The 23,664-nt window shown below is 35.5% G+C and overlaps 2 protein-coding genes across 3 annotated transcripts in view; both read left to right on the top strand.

Annotated features, from left to right (window-relative positions):
* LOC111048442 (zinc finger protein 665) overlaps positions 1-7,787 on the top strand; it is a 36,091-nt gene extending 28,304 nt beyond the window's left edge. For both annotated transcript variants that reach the window (XM_022334329.2, XM_022334330.2), the window contains 3 exons: positions 248-415; positions 1,842-2,034; positions 6,442-7,787. In XM_022334329.2, coding sequence (XP_022190021.2) covers positions 248-415; positions 1,842-2,034; positions 6,442-6,966 — 886 coding nt within the window. In that variant the 3' untranslated portion in view covers positions 6,967-7,787. The remainder of the gene's footprint in view (positions 1-247; positions 416-1,841; positions 2,035-6,441) is intronic.
* A 7,172-nt stretch (positions 7,788-14,959) lies between these two features.
* LOC111048444 (UDP-glucose:glycoprotein glucosyltransferase) overlaps positions 14,960-23,664 on the top strand; it is a 59,838-nt gene continuing 51,133 nt past the window's right edge. Inside the window, exons 1-2 of the mRNA XM_039440384.1 lie at positions 14,960-15,174; positions 18,499-18,611. Coding sequence (XP_039296318.1) covers positions 18,533-18,611 — 79 coding nt within the window. The 5' untranslated portion in view covers positions 14,960-15,174; positions 18,499-18,532. The remainder of the gene's footprint in view (positions 15,175-18,498; positions 18,612-23,664) is intronic.

Below are 23,664 nucleotides of genomic sequence, written 5' to 3'. Positions count from 1 at the left end.
TTTATATTACATGAGAATCATAATTTCTGTTAGAGTAACAGGAAAATTATAGTAGCTTGGGAACCTTTAATGAATAAATAATTGTTTTTTTTTGTGTAGATTACTAACACTATCCAATTCAATTAATTTTAATAATGTCATGCCTTGTAATTTTTACAATATTGTCACAAATAAAACATTGTCACAAACTAGTTATTATTGTAATAAGTTGTGGATTGAAATGAATGATTGTGAATTTGATTGTCAGGTTCACGACGAAGCCGAACCTTGTGACGCACAAACGCATCCATACTGGAATCAGGAACTTCACATGTGACCAGTGTGGCAAGGGCTTCATTCAGAAGGGAAATCTGGACGCACATCTGATGACACATTCCCAGGACAAGCCATTCCACTGTGATATTTGTAATAAAGGGTAAGTGTGTGTCACTAACTGAAATATACCTGAATTTTACTTCCAATTTTAATTTGTGACACACAACACTGATTTTATTTTAATAAATGGTTGAATTTCATGGGAAATTTCGTGGTATTTCTCCATGATTAACAGAATAGGTACCGGTTGCACAAAAGCCGGTTAAATTTTAATCGTGTTTAATCCCACGAGAACCAATCAGAGAAGTCGTATTATCAAAAAGGCCTTCTCTGATTGTTTCTCGTGAAATTAATCACGGTTAAAATTTAACCGGCTTTTGTGCAACCGGGCCTAAGACATTGATGTTGTCAATACCACTAGTCTATAGCTGAAGATGTGGCAAGTGTTACCATGAAACCTGGTTCTGTAATTTAAATTAATTTTCAACAAATATAGTGGTAGGCCTATTTACATCATCAATGTATTACTCTTTTAATTAGAGTAAATTTGTTTGTGGCCTTTATTCAAGATTTTTTAAATAGGTGAATATTTTTTGTTTTCGTTTTAATTAGTGGAATAAATATTTGAATTTTTGTATTAAAAACATCTAAATTTAAAAACATGGTTTGTATGAATATTTTTTGACTGAAAATTTAGTGTAAGTGAAGACCTACAAGACATAACCTTATTTTGGAATTTGAAATCTTATCTTAAGTTGATAGAAAATTAGCACACAATGTATTCTTATTTTTTATCTCTCGATCATTTTGATGATGTTTTTTCTGTAAAAATAAAGAATACATAATTCATACCTTGTCTTATGAAAAGGGTATGTGGATTTGCCCATAGTTTTTAATGCAACAGTATAGAAAGCATCATTTTCCACAAAAAACATTTAGACACTTGATAATGATAGATACCCGAAAATAGTCGTGTCTGAAATCCAAATTCAAATTTATTTTCATATTCATAATACATATACAGAAAATCAAAATAGAGCATGACAAATACAATAATTCAACCAAAGTTCAACAATAGATTGTAAGTTAAAAATACACTGGCATAATATTATTCTTGTTCGCCAGTGAGAGTAGGAGATGAGATTATTATCATACACTTGACATGATTTTAATTGAATTTAATTAAATAATATAATATAAATAATAATATAAGGGTACTAGTGATTCTTTGTAGTTAAACTTTCAAGTAGCCTCATAAAAATTATTGAACGAGAAATATAGTACTGTATGTATATCTTGTAACATAAATGAATAGTACCATTTTTATGTCCTGTTATAAGAGTTACAACTTCATTTCACAGTAAGATCGTACTGTACAATGATTCTTCATTCTTCAAATATTTGGACAATTTGAGACAACATTGGGAAATAGAAGAAGTTTTGGGCAATAGCCTGTTTTTTTCTTTTACGACCATAGTATTGTTTGCTCTATCCAATAAATAAATATGACTTGATATTGTTTGCAGATTCAAGACAACATTGCACCTGCGCAAACACGCCTCAGTGCACACGGGGGCCAAGCCCTACCAGTGTCAGGAGTGCGGCCGCCATTTTAGGGAGAGAGGCACCCTGAGGGAGCACCTCCGCATCCACACCGGAGACATGCCCTTCACATGCGAGTACTGTGGCAAGGCGTTCCGCTTCAAGGGCATTCTCACTGTAAGTGCTTCACTCTATCTTCAAATGTACGCTAGCTTCAAAATTACTGGGTTATTCCAAATGATGAACCTACTTTAAAGAATTCATATTAACTAGAATATTTATCCAAAATGAAAAGTCTCGACAAGGTGTCCCACAAAAGTTTTTGGTTAGAACAGAATCAGTACAGTGCATATGTGTTATCGTATTTAGTTTCCCCCTCTTTCTTTCTACCTAGCTCTGCCTATCTCCGAGGAGGAGGAGAAGGGGGCTATCTCCCGGCAGAGCTGGCTGAGACCCCAGTTGTCTTTAAAACCGCATCGTCACAACCGTATCAAGTAAGTCGATCCGCATTTTATGTATTTTCCTCGGTCCTCCATATTTATTAAACCCTCAGAGTTACCCCGCGTTGTTCGGTTTTAATTTGACTATTCCCACTCAGCTTGGCCAAGCGAGTATTAATAATTCAATTAGAACTTATAGGAATTACATTTTCACTGTTCATTGATACTGATATAAATGAAAATCCAGCTTTAATCATATTAATCAAATTGAAGAAAAAAATTGGAATTTGATACGCATAATGAAACATTGGCATCTGATACATATATTGATCAGCGTGTATAATTCTTTACCGTAAACCATCTTTACAGTTGAAATATCGTCAAAAGATCTCTTAGTGAGCACCTAGGACCTTTAAGGAAGCTATATTCTAAGTTTTGTTGCAATCTATCCAGTATTTTTTCAGAAATCGTGATCAGTGAGTGTCAATAATCAATAAATCAATAAAAAATTCATGTCATCGAACATTACAAATGTTATAAACAAACGTCATGTGGAGATAAAACAGCATTGCATATACTAACAATATATCGTACTGCTAACACATATATACATAACATTAAACATGTACACATATGTATACATATATACATATACAAATATAATATAAAACAGTCAGATGCTCGTTATGACTTAGGTATTCGTCAATTGTATAAAAAGCCTGTTTTTTGAGCCATTGTGCTACTGTAGATATGAACTTTTTTTGTGGTAAATTTTTTATTCTTGTCGGTAATTTATTGAATAATAAGTATTGTTGATACTTATAGCTTTTGAATGTTTTTTGCAGTCTGATGTATGGGGTGATTAGGTTATTCCCATTTCTAGTTCTATGTTCATGCTGATGGCTATGTCTTGTTGATAGAGTTAGGTTTTTTTAACATGGACCAGGTTACAATAAATGTACATTGAAGGGAGAGTCATGATTCCAAGCTCGATAAAACTATTTTTACAGCTTTCAACACTCCTTAGACCAACAATGCAGCGAATTCCTTTTTTTTGCCAAATAAATGCCTTCTTCATATCACTTGAGTTACCCCAAAGACGGAGCCCATAATTGAGATGGGAATGAAACAAACCATAGTAAGTCAGAATAAGTACCTCCCTACTGACACAACATTTTAGTTTTCCTAGTAGGTACATAACTCTGGACAGTTTCTTACACAGATACTCTATGTGGCTACTCCAACTCAATTCACTGTCTAGGATAAAACCCAGCAGTTTAATCGGCTTCAGGTACTCCTGGTGCTCCCTGCTTAAATTATTTCTAAGCGTGAATAGAATGTTTTCTGTTTTATTCTCATTGAGAGTCAAACAATTAGCAGCATACCACTCCCTGCAGCGTTCAACCGAGGAGTCAAGCCTATCAAGTACAGCCTCTACACTAGTATTAGAATCAAGTATAGTAGTGTCATCAGCATAGAGCACAGATAAACATGGAACATTAACACTAAAATCATTCACAAAAGCTAAGAATAGAAAGGGTCCAAGGACTGATCCTTGTGGAACACCTGCCAATACTTTTTTTGGTTCTGAACATTTATTATTTTGCCTATTCAGTCGAACTATTTGTGTCCTGTCACTAAGGTAACTTCTGATCAATTTTAATTCCTTATCTCTAATGCCATAATGTTCAAGCTTGCTGCAGAGAACACTGTGAGAAACTGTATCGAAAGCTCTACTCAAATCCAGCATTTTTCCTCCAACTATCATATTTTTCTCGAATCCCTGAAGAATAGAATCTACAATCTTTTCTACAGCCATAGTGGTTGAGCAATTAGGTCTGAACCCATATTGGTTTTCATGTAAAATAGAGTTGACTGTCATGTACTCATACATTTGTTGGAAAATACAGGTTTCAATGATTTTACTTATTATTGGTACAATCGCTATTGGCCTGTAGTTTTCGGGCAGGTCTCGATCCCCTTTTTTTGAAAATTGGATTGATCAAGGACTGCTTCAAGCAATCAGGAAACTGTCCTGTTATTAAAACAAAATTTATTATTAGAGTCAGAGGTGCCAACATGGAATCAACTATATTTTTAATTATAAAATTAGACAGACCAAAACAGTCTTCTCTTCGCGAGGAGCTTAAACGGCTTTCAATCAATCTCACAGTTTCCACTTCCACCATTCTCCAAGATAGCCCCACTCTAGTACGATCAATCGTCTCTGAAAATTTGAAATTATTTAAAAGGTCAGTAAATTTTGTCGCAGAAGAAGATAGCTGATCTCGATTTTTAGACTTGTTATACTGATGAAGTCGTCATTAAGGGCATCGGGTGCAAGATTAATTTCAGAGGGTGCTGAGTCCTGGCCTGTTTCATTCCTTACTATTTTCCAGGCTGCTTTACATCTGTTGGTTGACTTGGAAATACATTTATTATTGGCTTCTATTTTTGCTTTATTTATTGCTGAATTGTACATTTTTTTATAATTTTTATAGCTCACCTCAGCATTATCAGTATTATCAAGCTTCCAAGTATTATACAGGAGCATCAGCTGTTCCCTCATTCCACTAAGTTCAGCGGTAAACCAATTATTATGTCTAGACTTTGGCCCAGGTCTACAACTGATTATCGGACATGCAAGCTCCAGGTAAAAGGACAAGACATTGAGAAACATTGAGGTCATAACATTTACATCACCGGCATTGAATATATTTGTCCACTTGTAGTTTGCGAGATATGCATTCAAGTGCATCAGTCGGTCGTTTGTGATGAGACGTTTTTTGTGGAATTCAGGGTATATTTCCTTATTTACACTTTGGTTGATCGTTTTGAAATTTACAAATAATCCCGCGTGATCAGAGATCAGGTCCTGCTCATACAAGTGACATTCCAACCGTTCAGATTCAATAGATGTGAACACATTATCAAGACATGCTCTCCCTCTCGTCGGGAGGCAATGAACATGGTATAAATTAAACGACCTCATTACATTTAAGAATTGTGAAACTTCTTGCTTATGTTGATCAAGAATATTCACATTTAAACCGCCAGCAATTGCAATGAATGAGTAAGGTTTTTTTCTTAAAAAAATTAAAACTTCTTCTAGTCGACTCAAAAAATCTTTGATATCAGAGTCAGGGTCCTATATAAACTTACTATGATACAGCTATCACTAAGAAGCCTTATCGCTGACATTTCGAATACCTTATCAATACAGAACTGACTTATATTTAGGGCATTATATTCAATGGAGTTTCTGACAATTATAGACGATCCACCATGTGAGAGGGGAGGTGACCTGCAGTACGATGCTGCCAGTGTGAAACCTCTTGGAATGTTCAGTGGTACCTCTTCTTGGTCTAGCCAGTGTTCATTTATACACAGAATATCAGTGGACTTCTCAGTAAGAATGATCTCAAGCTGACTCAATTTCTACTTAAGTGAGCAGATATTAATGAAAAATAGTTTTAAATTGATATGACTCATTTTATCTTTACTACTAACAATATTATTTTTAATTGTCTTGCTAGTATTAATAACCTCAGTGTGTGAGTTAGTCAGTGAGACAGGAATTTTATAAATATAGATTAGGAATAAATCAGACAGACATGCGCAGTGGTTTCCACCCCCATCCGCCCGCCCCCACACTATACAACTAGGAATCTTCCCATTAGACCACATCTGTATAGACATATTTGTTTGAATATTTTTTAACTAATATTAGTTTGAGGATTTCTGAACTAGACATATTTTTTGAGGATTGTAGTGTAATTCAGCTGTGAATAACAAATAGTGATTAGTTTTTTGATTTTGTATTAAATTTTTTTTAAATAAGTGCAATATTTCTAAAGTTTTTAATTTATTGTGATACATTCTGTGATTCATTTGGAGTAGGCTATAAAATCAACCTTCAAAATTTTAAATCATCATTCCTGGACCGAAAATCAAGTAATGAAGCAGTGTGTGATTACATAACCTTATCTTTTGGACAATATTAACATTTTATCAAAATGTTTGGAGAGAAATAGTACAGGCTCAGCCTAGTTTTTCCTCCAATGTCATAATTGTATTATGATTATAGTATTTCATACAATAAATGAATGAAATGAAATGAAATTGAATGTAATCTATGTTTCAGACCCACAGACGACAGCACACCGGTGAAAGACCCTACAGTTGTTTTGAGTGTGAACATCACTTCACCAACTGGCCCAATTACAACAAGCACATGAAACGCAGACATGGCATCAACCTGAGTCGTGCAACGCGTGTCAAAATCGACGACACTGTATCAAACGTGATACAGAGTGCTCCTGCCCCCACAGCATCCCCCACCGACTTGCTACGGAGCGCACAAATCCAGCAGCTGCAACAACCTCTGGTAGCCGAAGAGCAGAATACACTCTACAAGGAAACCAGTCTACATCCTGCCGAAGAACAAACTACACTCTACAAGGAAACTAGTCTACATCCTGCCGAAGATCTGAGTGACCGTAGTAACCATTTTTATAGTCCTGTGATTGTACCTTCATCTGTGGTTCCTATGGCAGCTACATATGTTACAACTTCTCATCACAATATGTTAGGGTTTTACAATTTGACACAAATACAAACCCTGGACACTAGTGCACCAATAGATATGATGCAGACACATCATAGGTAGAGTAGGTCTCAAAAGATGAAAGCTATTTAGACCATCACTCACTAAGCATAGTGTATTTAGTATCATTTTCATACCGGTTTTTGCCAACGTCGCCTGCTTCTTCATTCTGCCACGCAGGTCCTGTGTCTGGAGAGTTGAGACGGTGAGTGAAATTTTAGAAATATTTCTAGTGCGCGGACCCACAGGCCTGACGCCCACCACGTGACGTGTCGGCTTGTAGTCGCGACTCGGCGTCCATTCGACCGTCAACACGGCGTTGCTGTTGCCCGCAATTCTCATTTCAGTTTCACTCCACTTGAAGCCGTCCGATTCCGGCGGCAAGTTCAGAAATTCAATATGCATTTCCTTTCCATTTGGGTTGACGACGGAAAGTTGTAATCGTCGGGTAGTGCCAATAGCAACATTTTCAATAGTAAGTATCGGATGCGGCTGAAAGGGTGCCAGCACAAGCACTGACTCTGCCACTTCATCTGGCCGTGCCAACTTCTTTGGGGTTACATTCACCTCGAAAGCCGCCGAGGCTTTTCGCTTTGCAGCGCTCGCCATATTATTTATCTTAAAAACCAGTAAGATAAATGGTAAATTATTGATTCAAAAATTGCGCTTTTAGCCTCAGTGATTCAGTAATTCAGTATAATCAGTCTATGACCGGCAGTCGCCAGACAGACCTCGTCAAAATATAAAACAATCAACACAAATAACGAGAGATGGCCGCAGATAGGTTGTTTCGTGTGGCTCTGTAGATGGACTGCCATAGTAACACATTAAACAATCTCAAACTGGTCTACAAGTCCACTGGTCTCATCATCTCTCAATGAGTAGAGAGGGTAGTTGATAAGTTTTTCTCGAACCAGCCTACAAAACTTCCCATACTCCAGCTCACGAACACAAATTGGCAGTCTGTTAAATATTTTTAGCATCCGTAAGGGGTAGCATTCGTGTGCTTTCGATAGTCTGGAGTAGGGCAGGTCAATGTTGCCCCGTCTCCTGGTATTGTGGTGGTGCAGCTGGCCCCTCTCCTGGTAGGCATGAACCTCACTCCTTAGGAGCCGTAGGGAGCTATACATGTACTGACTGTACACTGTCAGTATTTTCAGGCATTTGAAGATTGGCCGGCAGTGCTCCAGGTAATGTGATGACGTGATGACACGAAGAACTTTCTTCTGTAGAAGGAGAATCCTTTCACAGCTACCTGCATGGCCCCATAGTACTATTCCGTAGCTTATATGACTATGGAACAGTCCATGGTAGGCTGTAATTAAGTAGTTGGCAGGCACATGTTGCTTCAGCTTCCGCATCAAAAACGTCACCCTGGCCAGTCGATCGCATAGCATGCCAATATGTCGATCCCACGATAGAGTGGGGTCCATCACAAAAACCAAGAGTTTGACCTCCGCCTCACCATGAGCCTGACCACGCCTTAAGGTGCACAACAGGTTCTGTGTTTTCCCCTCATTTAGACACAGTTTGTTTGATTTAAACCACTAGCAAGCCTCTTCTACAAGAAGATTAGACTGGGCAACAGCAGTTTGGGGGTCCTCATCCTGGGCCAGCAGGGTGGTATCATCGGCAAACAATAAGGCTCTTCCATGCACACTGAAGTCGTTGATGAATACAAGGAACAACAGAGGACCAAGAATCGATCCCTGCGGCACCCCATAGATCACCTCCTTCGACCGTGATTCCGCACCATTCACCGATGTGACCTGCATTCTATTGGAGAGGTAATCCTCCAAGGTTTTCAGGGGAACTCCACTTATCCCATACCTCTTCATTTTACCCAATAGTATGTCATGCGAGACACAGTCAAATGCCTTGGTCAAATCACACAAAGCAACAGAGACCGACTGCCTGCCCTCCATTGCCCCAAGAACCGACTCCACTAAATACCGCACAGCTCCCGTGGTTGATCTCCCCTGACGGAATCCATACTGGTGAGGTTGGAAGATGGAATTACTCTCAAAATACTGTGAAAGCTGAACATACATCACCGATTCCATGAGTTTGCCAAATACAGGAATTATCGAGACTGGCCTGAAATTCGACAATTCATCAGGTTCACCCTTCTTGAAGATTGGAATTGTCCTTGATGTCTTCAGCTCCTTGGGAAAAACTCCAGAATCCAAGCAGTCATTAATCAAATCACACAGTGGTACAGCTAAAACATCAACTATTGACTCCAACACCACTGTTGAGATTCCATAGATGTCAGGACTTGTTGAGCTCTTGTATCCCTTGACTATTTTTATCAGGTCTGCAGGGGAAATTCTCTCCCACTTCACAAAACTGCAAGTACTGACAGGAACATGATTCACTGCGTTTAACATTTTTATTGATTGATATTGGAAGTAAGATTTTAGGTTGAAATTGAAAGTCATATTAGCCTAATATTAATTTGTTTACTGAAATAGCTATGGCATAACCAAAAATATATATCACGTTCGGCTTTAGAAGCTATTTATTTATTGAGAGAATTATGTTCACCATTGGAAATACTAATTACTGATTTAATACTAATCAATGGCATTAATATCACTTCCAACTAAATACTTACAGTAGGTATGTATTCACTTCAAAGTATACTTTGCCCATATGTTTAGAAGAGTAACATGCTTTTAATTGTAATGATAATAACAAAGGGAACTCGTTCAAACAAATGAAACAATGAATTCAAAAAATATATATTAAGAATTGATTTATCGAAATCCAGCTTGAATTCCATCCAGTGATATTTGGGATCAAAATTAACGTTTTAGTTGTAGAGTTCAGTATTTTTCAGTTGTAATTCAGTTGAAGCTGTTCTATTATTAGAAACTAATTTATGATGTTGTTTAATGATAAGAATGTAAGAAATGATTGATAGGAAGTAATTATTAATTGGTAGTGTAGCGAAGTAAGTATTGTTGCCATAACAGTGTATGTATGCAATACATCAAAAGCAAATGAAATGTTACAAGACTGATTAAAATCACTTATACTTATCAAAATCTTTGAGAATTATAAGTAGGCCTTGGCTATCTTCGAAATAATTTGGAATTGATAGAGTAGTTTTCAAGTGTACATATGAACGAAAAAGTTCTATTTAGCTTTAATTTATTGTCTTTCTGTCTCCCAAGGTTGCTTTATAAGTTATATTTTTTCACAGCTTTAAATTTTTATTTCCATATTTGTTCTGGTTCAGTATATTATTATGATTTTTACTTTAGTCAATACCGTAGTGATACACTAAGGGCCGGTTTCCGAGCTCGGGATTTAGCTAAATCCTAGACTTTAAACAGTTGGAGTCAGAAAATTGGCTTTCCAAAACGGGGAGTAGTCGCAGCTTTTATAACAGTAGTCGTAGTTTTTATTTTCTCATTTCTATAATTGGAAACGTTTTTCCTTGACGAAATTAGACATTCCTAAATATTTCAAAATATCTGGAACTTTACACTATTTTCTCTTTATTTCATTTTGAGTTCAATTTTCTAGTTCGGAATTTAATTCAAACGTGACTATGACAATGACTGCGACTACGCCCCGTTTTGGAAAACCAATTTTCTGACTCCAGCTGTTTGAAGTCTAGGACTTAGCTAAATCTCGAGCTCGGAAACCGGCCCTAAATTTCTAACTGATTGTTAAATATTAACAGCAAAAATACACATCACAACACTTTTGGAGAATAGCGTTGAATTCCTCATTATCCTATCATTGACTCGCATATATCTAATTCATTTCATTATCATTTTTTTATATTCTCTTGTCATAGACTTATCATCATCCTTGAAATATAATGATTCATCAAGATTTCAACTAACGTTCATATAAGAATTTATTTATTCATTTTGTATAATAATATCGAGTGACCTAGCTGACTCAGGTCAGCTTGGTGTCTGAGTTTTCAGGTCACACCTGATCAATTTCTGACATGACCTAATGATTGTTGTTAGGCAGCTTGGATCGACGACTTGACGTGTCCATCCGAAACACGGGAGTGGCCCGAGACAAATATCTTGCCCGGCCCGGAATTTGAACCCGGGCCTCTGAATTATAAATCTATAGTATCTAATCCACTCGACTACGGCCACTCAATAAGAATTAGCCACTCCATTTATTTTGTAATTGGATAAATCAACTGATATTCTCCTGTGAAGCAATTCTATTGAAATTTTATTTATATTAGCATAAAGTTTATTAGCTTCTATTAGTGTGTGATAGTCTAATCAATAGATACTCGTATTAAGGTTTTGTACATCATGATCATAACCATATCATTATGTGATTATAACTATTGATATCAAACCTAGTTTTGTATGTATACTATCATAGGATTTTAAAGGCTACTTTCCATGACAATTAGTTTGGGCTTGTAAATAATTCTAGGATATAAATATACAAGTGAATTTTAGGTTTAATATAGTTTTTACTAAGAGAAATTGCTGAGCTAAAGTAACTGTTAGCGATATGTAGAATGTTCAACATTTTCTCAAGAATAATTTTTTAAAAATGACATTTTCTTTTTTATAAGAGGTTTATAAAAATTTGGCTAACAATAATTGCATACTTTTATTAAGGTACCTGGTTTCAAATGAATTTTAGATGTTTATGTTTTCTATTTTGAAGTACAATTCTTTGAAAGTTCAAAAGCCTTGTTGGAATCAATCAATCGTTTAAAAATGTATTCCAAAATTTTAGTTTATAAAGTTTTTTTTATTTTTTTTCTAATGTAGAGCTCTTTGTATTTGAAATGTATTGTTTGATCACCATTTGTTTCTGATGAAAGAGTGTTTCCATGTAATCATGAATTATCAAATATTGTATTGATGATAATCATTTTAAACTCACAATATTCCTCTTTTAACTTTGCTTGAATTTTTGTGTCTGATCGAGATAATATATTTATTAGCCTATAAATTAATGAATAGCATGCATAAGGATTTTTGTGATAATTGGAACTATGATATTATTATATTTTTTATTTTAAGTATTCCATATTCTTTGTGTAAAATAAATGCTATCAAGCTTTGAACATATATGTGTGTGTTTTCTTTAACAAATAACACTTATAAATTTAACTTGCCAGCTCTATTATAATAGTTGAAGTTGGGCCGTTTGTACATTATTGATTGCTAGATTACGTATAAGATTAATCTGAAAGTTTTAACTTTTATCGGTTTTCTCAGTACATTTAGGCCCGTTTGCTTAAGTTTAACTTGAAGTCTAAACCAGAATGATAGAAGAAATATTTTTACATGCCATCAGTCATTTGACACAGAGTGTAGCCAGGCGCTGATTAGTATAGGCAACAAGGAGACTTTAAATACACATCCCACAGTCCTGAACCAACAAGAAAAATAACTCATTCCTCATCTTTGGACTGTGCCTGTTTAACGCAAATACGTTAATAAAATAACATCTTCATGAGATTAATCAGAGAGTAAGAGCTAATAATTTATAAAAAATGCCAACACTTGGCCTCTGCGCACAGGTCTTTATACCTTGCAGGAACCCTCCTTATATATTATATAATAATAACTTATTATAATACCGTACCTACTGTATATCTATTTATTTTATACTTCAAGTTTTAAACGTTGTAATTATCATTAAAGGATAAATAAATTTGATTTGAAAAGTTGAACCTTTATAATGTCTTTAGTTCAACGACTTCTGAACCTGTTAGGGCCATAGTGACAGATAATCTATCAATGCATTCTCTGGGAGATACCCCAGAGAATGCATTGATAGATTATACGAGTTGGCGCAACAAGATCAAGGTAACTGGGTGTGTTTGTTGAAGAATCAGTTGCATCTGGCGGGTTGCAATCTGGTTGGAGATTGGCAGGACAGAGAAAAGCTTTCTAAAGTCTTACAAGTTGAAAAAGGAAAACTAGTACAAAACTATTTCGACAGACTCTACGGACAAGACACAGAAGCAGCTCTGAACTCAACAAGCAGCCCACATTATAAAAGATTAAACCCTCTTTTCATGATTGGTGAACAGCTACTGTATAAAATGTCTTTTGCGAAAACGCGCTGCGTCGCACAACTGCGCTTAGCCACTAGAAACTCTCTCTATTTATATAATAATAGAGACCTGGGAATATGGATTAACAGCTCATTAGAATGCCCAATTTGTAATATGAAAGAGAAGGAATATGTGGAGCATTTTCTGTTAAGGTGCCCGATGTATGGTGGAATAAGAAGACACTATTTAGAAAAATTCACTACAAATGTGGTTACTGACGATGACAAACTCATGGTTTTACTTTCGAACTTTACGGAGCAGAAAATCAACCGTTTGTATGGGTATACAATGAAAGCAATCGAAATCAGATCTATGATAATGAACAGTACACTTGAATAATGACCGATAATTATAGTCAGGGAACAGAGGTTATCATTGAAAATATTAAAAGTATTCGATGCTCATTTTAGACGGTTAAATGGGGAATGCAGTGAGCTGAATAAAGTAAGTTTGATGGGAATAGATTGAGCTCTAAAAATAAGATAGTTGGAAGAGATTATTGTATGTGTGACGGATTATTATATAAAAATGTATTATTGGATATATTTGTCTAGAATTTATTATTGTTGAATTTAATACTGTTATTATTCGTTTCGTTTATAAAATAGGAATAGGTAGATATTTAAAACTGGAATGTTATTATTTTTGATTACTATAAATGGTATTTTTTTAGTATGTGAGAAATGTAGTATTGGATAAATTTTATAAAAAATTAATTATTTTTGTAGTTGAACTCGTTTATTGCACGTTTATAAAATATGTATAGGTATATAAATGCTATGATTGATACATAAAAATAAATAAATTCGTATGGCTTTTGTTGGTGGGGAGTTCCCTTTCGGGAATGTTCCACCGCCTGAATATATAATTTAAGCCGTCAATGGGCCTTACGACTGTCATACTTCAGCCGGGACCGACAGTTTAACGTGCCCATCCGATAACACGGATACATAAAAATGTACAGATAGATATTTTATTTTAAAATTTCAAATTTTTCGAATGTGATAGATCTATTCTTCCGTATATTAGGAACATATTATATACTTACTAAAGTACTCTTACTTGTGATATATATTTAAAGCATGATTTAAGACATACCAGTAATGTGATATCATAGAATGTAATGACTGTATTCAACTCAACTCGTTTGTATTAGCATAATGTGCTTGAAACAAATAAATTCATTTATTTATTTATTTATTTATAGTGACAGTTTAAACTGGATTGAATCCGTATCAAGTCTCGTTTGCTATAATGTGTTACATTTTGAGTGTAAGAAGCCACCAGCTGATTAAATTCAGTTTAAGCTTTGACTGTGCAAACGCCCAAACGGCCCTTAATGTAATAAGCCTGCAGGGAGTACTTATAGAAAAAAAAGGCGAGATCTGGCAAGAGTAATCCATTCTAATCAATGAATGAATATTTTGATACACACAAGGACATTATAGTTTTACCTGCCATCTACCCAGTTCACAGGATGCAGAAGGAGAAATTGAGTGATGCTTGAAAAAATTTAATTAAATTTCGAGGATTTATTCTCAAAAATATTGTTTGTTGTCTTATGTCATGATGTAATTGGTTTATCAGAATAACAACTCTAGGAAAATTTATTCCATTTCGAAAAATAGCTCAATTCCTGTAATATTTTAAAACTGAAAAGGAATTTCCTTGAATTGATATTCTGGAGAATAGAATATGTCATGAGATGAACAATATCCTTGAGAATATCATGAACTTATTTGCTGCCAAAAAATGGATCTTTTATCTTTTTGGCTCATAAATTTTAAATTTTGGCGCTCATAAATGAAGAAGTAAAATTATCAAAAACATATTTTTCCGCAGAGATGTGTTCCATTTTGCTAAATCGGTAAAAATAAAAAAAATCATAATACTTTTAAAAATGCCACCAGTAAACAGGTTTTTATAGACCTTGGTAAACAGATTTTAATAAGATGCACAGCTTGGCGGTTGCAAGCAGCGTTTAGAAGTGGATACTTTGTCGTAGTCTGCACTATGACGAGGTCTGCTTCCACGACCAATCATAATCGAGCACTTGTATGGCCGCTAACTTGGTTGTATTTGTATAGGTTAGTTAGTTACTTTCCGACGAAGTTTAGATTATGAATAGTGAATTTTGTAATTTATTAAGTCCGTGTTCATAAATGTTACATAGATTTCGTGCATTAAATGTTATTTATTAGGTAAGTTTCCTAAAAATATATTATATTTTTGAAGAGAAGCTTTCGGCTTAACGCTGCTATCACACATTAAATGCAAACAAGCGATATTTTTATTTTCTTTATTCTTGTATTTGATTGATTTTTTTATTTCAGTCAAATAATTTGCTAAGTTAGTTGCTGAGTATTATATTCCTCAAAAAATGTATTAAATCATCGGATAATACCAGAACTCGAAAACGTATAACTTACTTTAAGTTACCTTTTCCTGGTTTTGTTTTCAGTCATAAATATTATTTATAATAATACGACTATCTTTTTAGTTAGTATTAAATATAATTATAAAGCTTCTTGTGAACTGTGAACGTCTTGAATTACTTTGATCTTAGAACCAATAGCAGACTCCATTTCTTAGTCCTGGTTATACTTGATTACTTTTCAAACAAAATTGAATATACTGTGATCTAAGCCTTCAATTCAATATATTGAAGGCCAAACTAAGGGCCTTAAATCTAAAGCCTCAACTGAACGTGCGTCTCAAACGCGCTGAGTTTTTATAGCATGTTAGTCGGGCGGTTATGGAGTAAACAATACGAGCAAAATAGACGCTCCCCATAAAAGACCATGCATTCTGTAGACGCCGCAAAATAAATTCAGTGCATCAGACGACTATTTAAATGGGACTTTCAAGATGAGGAAACATTATTTTTGTATGTTGAACACAATTTTTAGTTCAATAAATACCAAGTTTTAGATTGATCAGAAAGATTTGCAGAATATGGAAAATCCATTTCTTTTTTTAAGAGTATGGTTAAATTGGATACACTTATGTGCACGCAAGGCCATGCATGACTACGCCTGCAGATTAGAAACAAAATCTGGAAAGAACCATAGAAACACTTATACTGAAAGTGTGCAGTTGCTGGTGGCAGCAAAAGATAAGTCACAACGTGTTTCTATGACTCTTTCCAGATTATGTTTTTCATCTGCACCCGTGGTGATGCTTGGCCTTGCGTGCATTTGCACATAGGCTACGTGCATCCAATGTGATTTACTTAATTTTACTGACACACAGCTAATATCTTATTTACTTGAAGCTGTTACCACCAAGTAGCAATGATTTGGCTGTATCAGTAGTATTCTAGACAATGATATTAAAGCCGTTTATTAGTATTTTTTCATTACCGTATCATTTGATTTGAATTTTCAGTCAATTTGTACGGTGAATCCTGATTACTATTAATGAGTTTCTGTAACAACTAAACTTACAATAGCCTACGTCATAATTATATTAATAATAACAATTTATTGGTTCTTATTGGGTTATTTCCAAAGAGTACAACATGCAGAAAGTTGAACATTTGCAGAATGATAAATTTGCAAAACATAAAACAATGATAATATAAAAACTCAAGTTAGGATTTTCAATCATCATTGCAAAAGATAATAGAGTTGATGCTAATTAAATTTTATGATGCTCCCGGTTCGCCGAGTAAAAATGTTGGAAACTAATCTTGTCAAATTGTAAAAGCAAAGTCAATTTGCAGTCGTTTACATTAATTTGGTATCGGTACTTGAGGTAAATTATACGATAAGTACCGGTACCGTAGCATGGCTTTTAAATATTGTAGCCAGATTGGCTATGCTTAAATCTTTTCATCACCTTTACAAATCTTCATACTAGCATGAAAACTACTACCTATTTTTATAGAGAATCAATAGCATAAGTAGATATCCCATGGTATAGGGCGTTTATGTCGCAACATTTAATGTTATCTCAATCCGATTACTGTTGATTATTGTTGATTTTTACTGTTTTGACCGGGTAAGAGTGTATGAACGGCACAATATGAGAGACTACCAGCGTCATAAAGCTTCACGGGAAAGAACTACGTGGACTATTAGCTCGAGATAACAGTAAAAGTTGCGACATAAACGCTCTTTACCATGGGATATCTACTTATGCTATTGTTTCTCTATGCTATTATAGACCTGATCTCTATCGAGCTAGTTGTGAATGAATTTTATTCAATAATTATCTGCTGTTATTCAAATTTGAATGAAGATCACATAGAAAATTTGCATATATTGTTGTTTAACAAAAATCATGTCTAGTCATAATGTTAACTAAAAAGTTTAAAATAAATTATTTTCCTACTTTAGTGCGGCGTATGGCATCCTATCAACTCCCAACTTTGTCCAAAGCTCTGCCAATTTATGTAGATGCATAACAGTATAATTATTATTTATAGTTATTATATTACAAATTGCTTTTTCATATCATATACAGTTCAATAATCATTTTCTTAGTCTATATTATGTAAATTCATCTATAATTTTGCTGTATTGTAAGCTATTGTATATAAGTGTATAAGCCAGTATATATTGTAATCTACATAAATAAAGAACTCAATCAAACTTTTGACAATTTTCAATTGGAATAAAAACAACTGGCAATGAAAAAGATCAAAAGAGGAATTTAATATTGTTCATTTTTATTCCTTTAAAACTCCTTTCTCCTAATTTACTATAGTATAGTTTTTGAATATTTTCGTAAACATGTTTTTATCTGCAAACTTATAATAAAGTAACGTACATGTAGGTACTCCACTTTTGACTCAACATTTGCTCCAAACTCCTGCTAATATGATACAATTGAACATAAACAAATATTTGTCCATTGTTTTTGTTCTCTTTTGTTCAGTTTTATTCAAAAAGAGCATGTGCTTTCATTATGATTCCAAGTTGATAATCATAATACAATGTCATCGATTATTCATCCAGGAGAATCTAGTGCATTGACTTTTTACTGATCTTCTCGATTCTTTAAAATTCTTTTTCACACAAATGTTTGCATAGAATTGGCTTCTATATACTGTACCATTTATGATTTGGACAAATCTCTTTCTGGTGGTTCGGAATCCACCTAAAGCTACTTTACTCATCTGTTATCATCGTCCGTCTAAAGGTGCGTACAGATATACGCGCCGCGAACATGAGCAATTCACTTTTAATCAGCTGACTATATCTGTATTTTTACAGAAACGGTAAGATACAGATATAAAAAGCTTGGCATCAGCTGATAAAAATTGAATTGCTCATGTTCGCGACGCGTAAATCTGTACGCACCTTAACACGCACCGCTCACAAGCCTAGAGCTCATGTGAGATTCATCCTCAGCAAAATAAAGATTTTCGTCTTGGCTTTATGTATCACAAAATTTCTCTTCTTTCCTATCAGTTCCTTTTCTGATTTTTTACGTAATAAAATTTTATTTAGAATAAATTGATTAAAAAAACGTTAAAGGTTACTAATATTTAATTATTGTATTATTTATATTTGTTTCAGGTTGTACAACCATAGGTGAACCATTGTAGTAGCCATGCTGCTGCTACAGAAGACTGTATTTAGGCTCAGCCCACTGCTAGTTCTCTTGTCCTGCTGGTGTCTCCTGGTATCAGGTATTGTATCTAGCACTTTTTTTTGTTACACATAGTTTTTTATCAACTAGTGTAGTATTACATGATTTAACACGGAACGTGTGACTGTATTGAATGATCTTATCTTAAAATCAGCAATTAATTTATAATATCGATATATTATCATTACTTGTTACTCGTATTTGTCCTCCTGACAGTCTGATTCAAGATTCAAGATTCAAGATTCTTTATTGCCAGAACAACTTTACATTGTATGAGCACGTCAAAAAACAATAACAATAATACAACACTTGTGAAATAAATGAGAAATTATGATATAAAATTAAGCATCAAGACAATAGAAATCGTACAATATATGAAAATCTTACAATAACAATTTGTCTTAGTTAGAAACAAACTACAATTCATATTAATAATAATTAATAAGTTATTCAGTTTTACTAAAAATTAAAAGGTACATGTTGCATAATGAGCATTGATTATATTGAACACTGAAGATACTCATCCACCGAATAATAGGCACTCTCTGTCAATTTATTTTTTAAAATCTGTTTGAATTTATAGATTGGCAGCTCTCTAATTTCTAAAGAAAGATTGTTTAGGTTCTGAAGGCTGGGGAGTCGTCATTATTTTTCACGGCAGGTGATTTCCTCCATGAGCATGTCGTATATGTTGAAATGTATGCTCTTCAACATACTCTGATACTGCATAGTAGGGTCGGGCCAATAGGTATGACTTTAGGCCTCTGGCAAATGCTGCCTCGTCATCCATGTCCTTCAGGTCACGCGGTAGTAAATTGAAAAAGTATGATCCTGCATATGTTGGTGAGCAGCTGTATTTCTTCAGTCTATGTTGTGGCAAGTCAAGATTCTTGTTGTTTCGAAGGTCATAGCAGTGTTTTTCCTGTCTTGTGGTAAGGCCTTTCCTCTTAACCAGATTTATTGTTTCGAGCAGGTACAATGAGACTACTGTGAGTATTTCACTCTCCACAAATAATGGTTTACAGTGCTCCATCATGTTTTTCTCCAATATCGTTCTCAAGGCCCACTTTTGTATTCTCAGGACTCTGTCAAGGTGTGTCTGGGATGCCGATCCCCAGGCAACAATACCGTACATTAAATGTGAGGCAAAGAGTGAGTGGTATGCAATGAATGATGTACTTTTCTCTGATATGTTTCTGAATCTTCGTAACAGCTCTATATGTTTTCTCCATGTTAAGTGACAGTCAATTGTTATCCCCAGGAATCTTGTACAGTCTGTCATCATTGAGTCATCATTTGCTTGTCTCTCATCCAGGTTGTTTTTGATTGGAGTGAATCTTATGTGGACTGTCTTCTTCCTATTAATGGTCAACTTCAGTCTATTGCATGTATCTGTGGCCTCTTCCAGTGCTGTCTCGACAATTATGTGTGGGTCTTGAAGTTTCTGCGATGGTATCAAGATAGTGGTATCATCAGCAAACAATATGCAGCTGTTTCTGTTGTCAATTTCCTTGGGAAAGTCATTGATGTAGACAAGGAACAGCAGTGGCCCAAGGATGGATCCCTGGGGCACACCCTGGGACACCGCTCTGAGTGAGGATTTGTAGTTTATAAGAGCAGTTTTCTTGTGCTGTACTATTTCCACATACTGCTTTCTGTTGGTGAGGTAGTCCTCTATCCACTCCAATGCTCTTCCCTCTATTCTCAATTCTCTCAATTTCAGAGTTAGGATGTTCCAGTCTAGTGTGTCGAAGACCTTTTGAAGATCTATAAACAGTCCCATAACAGTATTTTTCTCCTCCCAAAGTTGGTTTATGTTGTCACACAATTCAGATATTGCAGTTGTAGTGCCTAGACGTTTTCTAAATCCATGCTGTTGTGCTGTTATGAGTTTGTTGCTCTCCAGATGCAGGATAAGCTGGACATATACTGCTCGTTCGATAATTTTTGAGGTTATAGGTAGGTTTGCTATGGGCCTATAGTTCTTGTGATCCATTTTATCTCCTCCTTTGAATTTTGGAAAGATCTTAGAGATCTTGAGAGCCTGTGGGAATACAGCTTGCTTTAGGGAAGAATTTACTATTTCCAGTAGAGTCTATGCCCAGCAGAGTTGTTCGATTTTAGTTTGTCTATGAGATGGTGGAGTTGGGCTGTATTTATCATCTGAAATTCACTCAATGCTTTGATGCCTGTCAGCTTGGCCATACGTCTTAGAGGAGGGTCAAATCCTGTTGTTGTTGCTGGCTGTGTTAAGGCTTCATTTAGGATGTTGCTAGTGAGAAAAGGATCAGTGATCTTCTGGCCCTCTATTTCCAAACAGAGGTTTTCCTGCCTGTTAAGATTACTTCTGTTCCGTTCATCATTGCTCATTTTCCATAGGGTCTTGGTTCTGTTGTCTGATTCCATGATCCTACTCTTGACATGTATCTTTTTTTGTGTTTCACATCCTGGTCATATAGATTTTTTAGTTCTTTGTATTGCTGCCTATAGTCCTCTGATGCAGTTGAGATGAATTTCTCTCCAGCTAGTTGCATTCTGTGTTTCAGAAGAGTAGTTTTTTCGTCCCAAAACTTGTACCCCTTTGCTGTAGTGATCTTCCTTGGTCCTCTTGGCATTGTTTCATCCATTTCTGTCGCATTTTTGTGGCAAAAATATTGTATTTTTCATCGACAGCGTGTGTCTCGATCACTGGTGACCAGTTGGAATCCTGTAATTTTGATTTTAACTCTTGAATGTTTCCTTTTGAATAGCTTCTTGCATACCTGTATGTCGGCAGTTCCGGGTTGTATTTGTATTTTATATTGCACAAAACAGCATGGTGATCTGAGAAATGTGGCTGTGGCTTCGATATCTGAAAGTGACAGGTTATGATAGCATCCATCAAGGCTTGTGGCTGAGTTTGGAGTCACTCTGGTAGGAGGCATATAATGGATTTGGCAGCCATTTTGAGTCAACATATTTTTTAGGTCTTTGAAGTTCTGCTCAGATGTCTTGTGAGTGTCAATGTTTGTGTCACCCAGGATCACTATTTTGTGATGCTTTGCTGAGAAATTCTGCAACAGGCCTCCAAGTTTAGTGAGGAATTCCTTTATATTACCTGGGTCAGGTGATCTATAGGTTCCAATCAAAATCAGGTTTGTCTTCTTTGTTTGAATATTTAAGCCCACTGTTTCAAATTCTTTTTCAGTTGGTTTGGAGCTCCTCCTTTCGCAAACCATGTTCAGATAGTATCAGGATATCAGGGCTGTATTTGTGAAGATCTATTAACAATCTATCTATTTTTGTGTTTCACATCCTGGTCATATAGATTTTTTAGTTCTTTGTATTGCTGCCTATAGTCCTCTGATGCAGTTGAGATGAATTTCTCTCCAGCTAGTTGCATTCTGTGTTTCAGAAGAGTAGTTTTTTCGTCCCAAAACTTGTACCCCTTTGCTGTAGTGATCTTCCTTGGTCCTCTTGGCATTGTTTCATCCATTTCTGTCGCATTTTTGTGGCAAAAATATTGTATTTTTCATCGACAGCGTGTGTCTCGATCACTGGTGACCAGTTGGAATCCTGTAATTTTGATTTTAACTCTTGAATGTTTCCTTTTGAATAGCTTCTTGCATACCTGTATGTCGGCAGTTCCGGGTTGTATTTGTATTTTATATTGCACAAAACAGCATGGTGATCTGAGAAATGTGGCTGTGGCTTCGATATCTGAAAGTGACAGGTTATGATAGCATCCATCAAGGCTTGTGGCTGAGTTTGGAGTCACTCTGGTAGGAGGCATATAATGGATTTGGCAGCCATTTTGAGTCAACATATTTTTTAGGTCTTTGAAGTTCTGCTCAGATGTCTTGTGAGTGTCAATGTTTGTGTCACCCAGGATCACTATTTTGTGATGTTTTGCTGAGAAATTCTGCAACAGGCCTCCAAGTTTAGTGAGGAATTCCTTTATATTACCTGGGTCAGGTGATCTATAGGTTCCAATCAAAATCAGGTTTGTCTTCTTTGTTTGAATATTTAAGCCCACTGTTTCAAATTCTTTTTCAGTTGGTTTGGAGCTCCTCCTTTCGCAAACCATGTTCAGATAGTATCAGGATATCAGGGCTGTATTTGTGAAGATCTATTAACAATCTATCTATTTTTACCTGCAGGCCTCTTTGAATATTAAGATGGAAAACAGTTAATAGACTTGATTTCTTGTTTTTGCTGTCTAAGTTTGGTTTTTTGGTGAGGCTATATTTCCGTTTGGGCTCACTGTATCATTCCCTAGGATTTGGTGAGGTAGTTGAAGAGCATCAATCAGTCTTTCAGCCAATATTCTTGACCCCTCCCAGTTTAGTTGCCTACCATTCCAGTTTAAGTGGTGTTCCTTAAGATGGTCAGTGTTATCGACGAATGTGGCATTCAGCTGCCAACACATGAATTTTAATGCATTATTTGTCTCCTGAAGAAATCTTTTATTAATGTCCTCTCTTGGCGGAATGGATGCGACATACCATTTAGTTTTAGGAAAACGTTTTATGTTAGCTTCTATTGTGTACCATAGTGGCCTCATAACTTGGTTAGGTGTTTTAGATCCCAGAAGATTTCTTGATCCAACATGCAGTAGGACTTTTTGTGGCATAGTGGTTTTACTTTTTAGAACTCGACTAATGTCCTGTAATTTGGCATCTGCAATGATTTCTACATCTAAGTCTTTCTTACACATACCCTGCCTCCAGCCTGCCTCGCCGCAGAATCTGCGACCAGGAGAGCTGCCCTCTTGTTTTCATTATTCTCCTGCTCCTCAATTTTCGCGATAGAAGGTTCAGGTTCAAGTTTGTTGTTCTTGCTTTTATTTATCGGTATGCAAGTTCTCCGTTTATGATCTTTGACAATTGTTACACTGTGATCTTGTGGGCAGTCCTCTTTACTCACTTTCAGGCCGCATTCAGACTCCTTCATCAGCGCCTCAGTACGTTTGTGAACTATTTCTCTTTTTTGACATGAGGGCTCCGGGAAAATTCCCTGTGTGAAATCATGGATCAAATTTTCTAGCTTGTAATATATGACATCAGTCTTTCGTGCAAGTGCATCTTGGAGCTATTATTTTCTGTCTTTGTTGC

This window comes from Nilaparvata lugens, chromosome 13, assembly GCF_014356525.2.
Source record: "Nilaparvata lugens isolate BPH chromosome 13, ASM1435652v1, whole genome shotgun sequence".
Taxonomy (NCBI): domain Eukaryota; kingdom Metazoa; phylum Arthropoda; class Insecta; order Hemiptera; family Delphacidae; genus Nilaparvata; species Nilaparvata lugens.
This window is presented reverse-complemented; position numbering and strand designations above follow the sequence as displayed.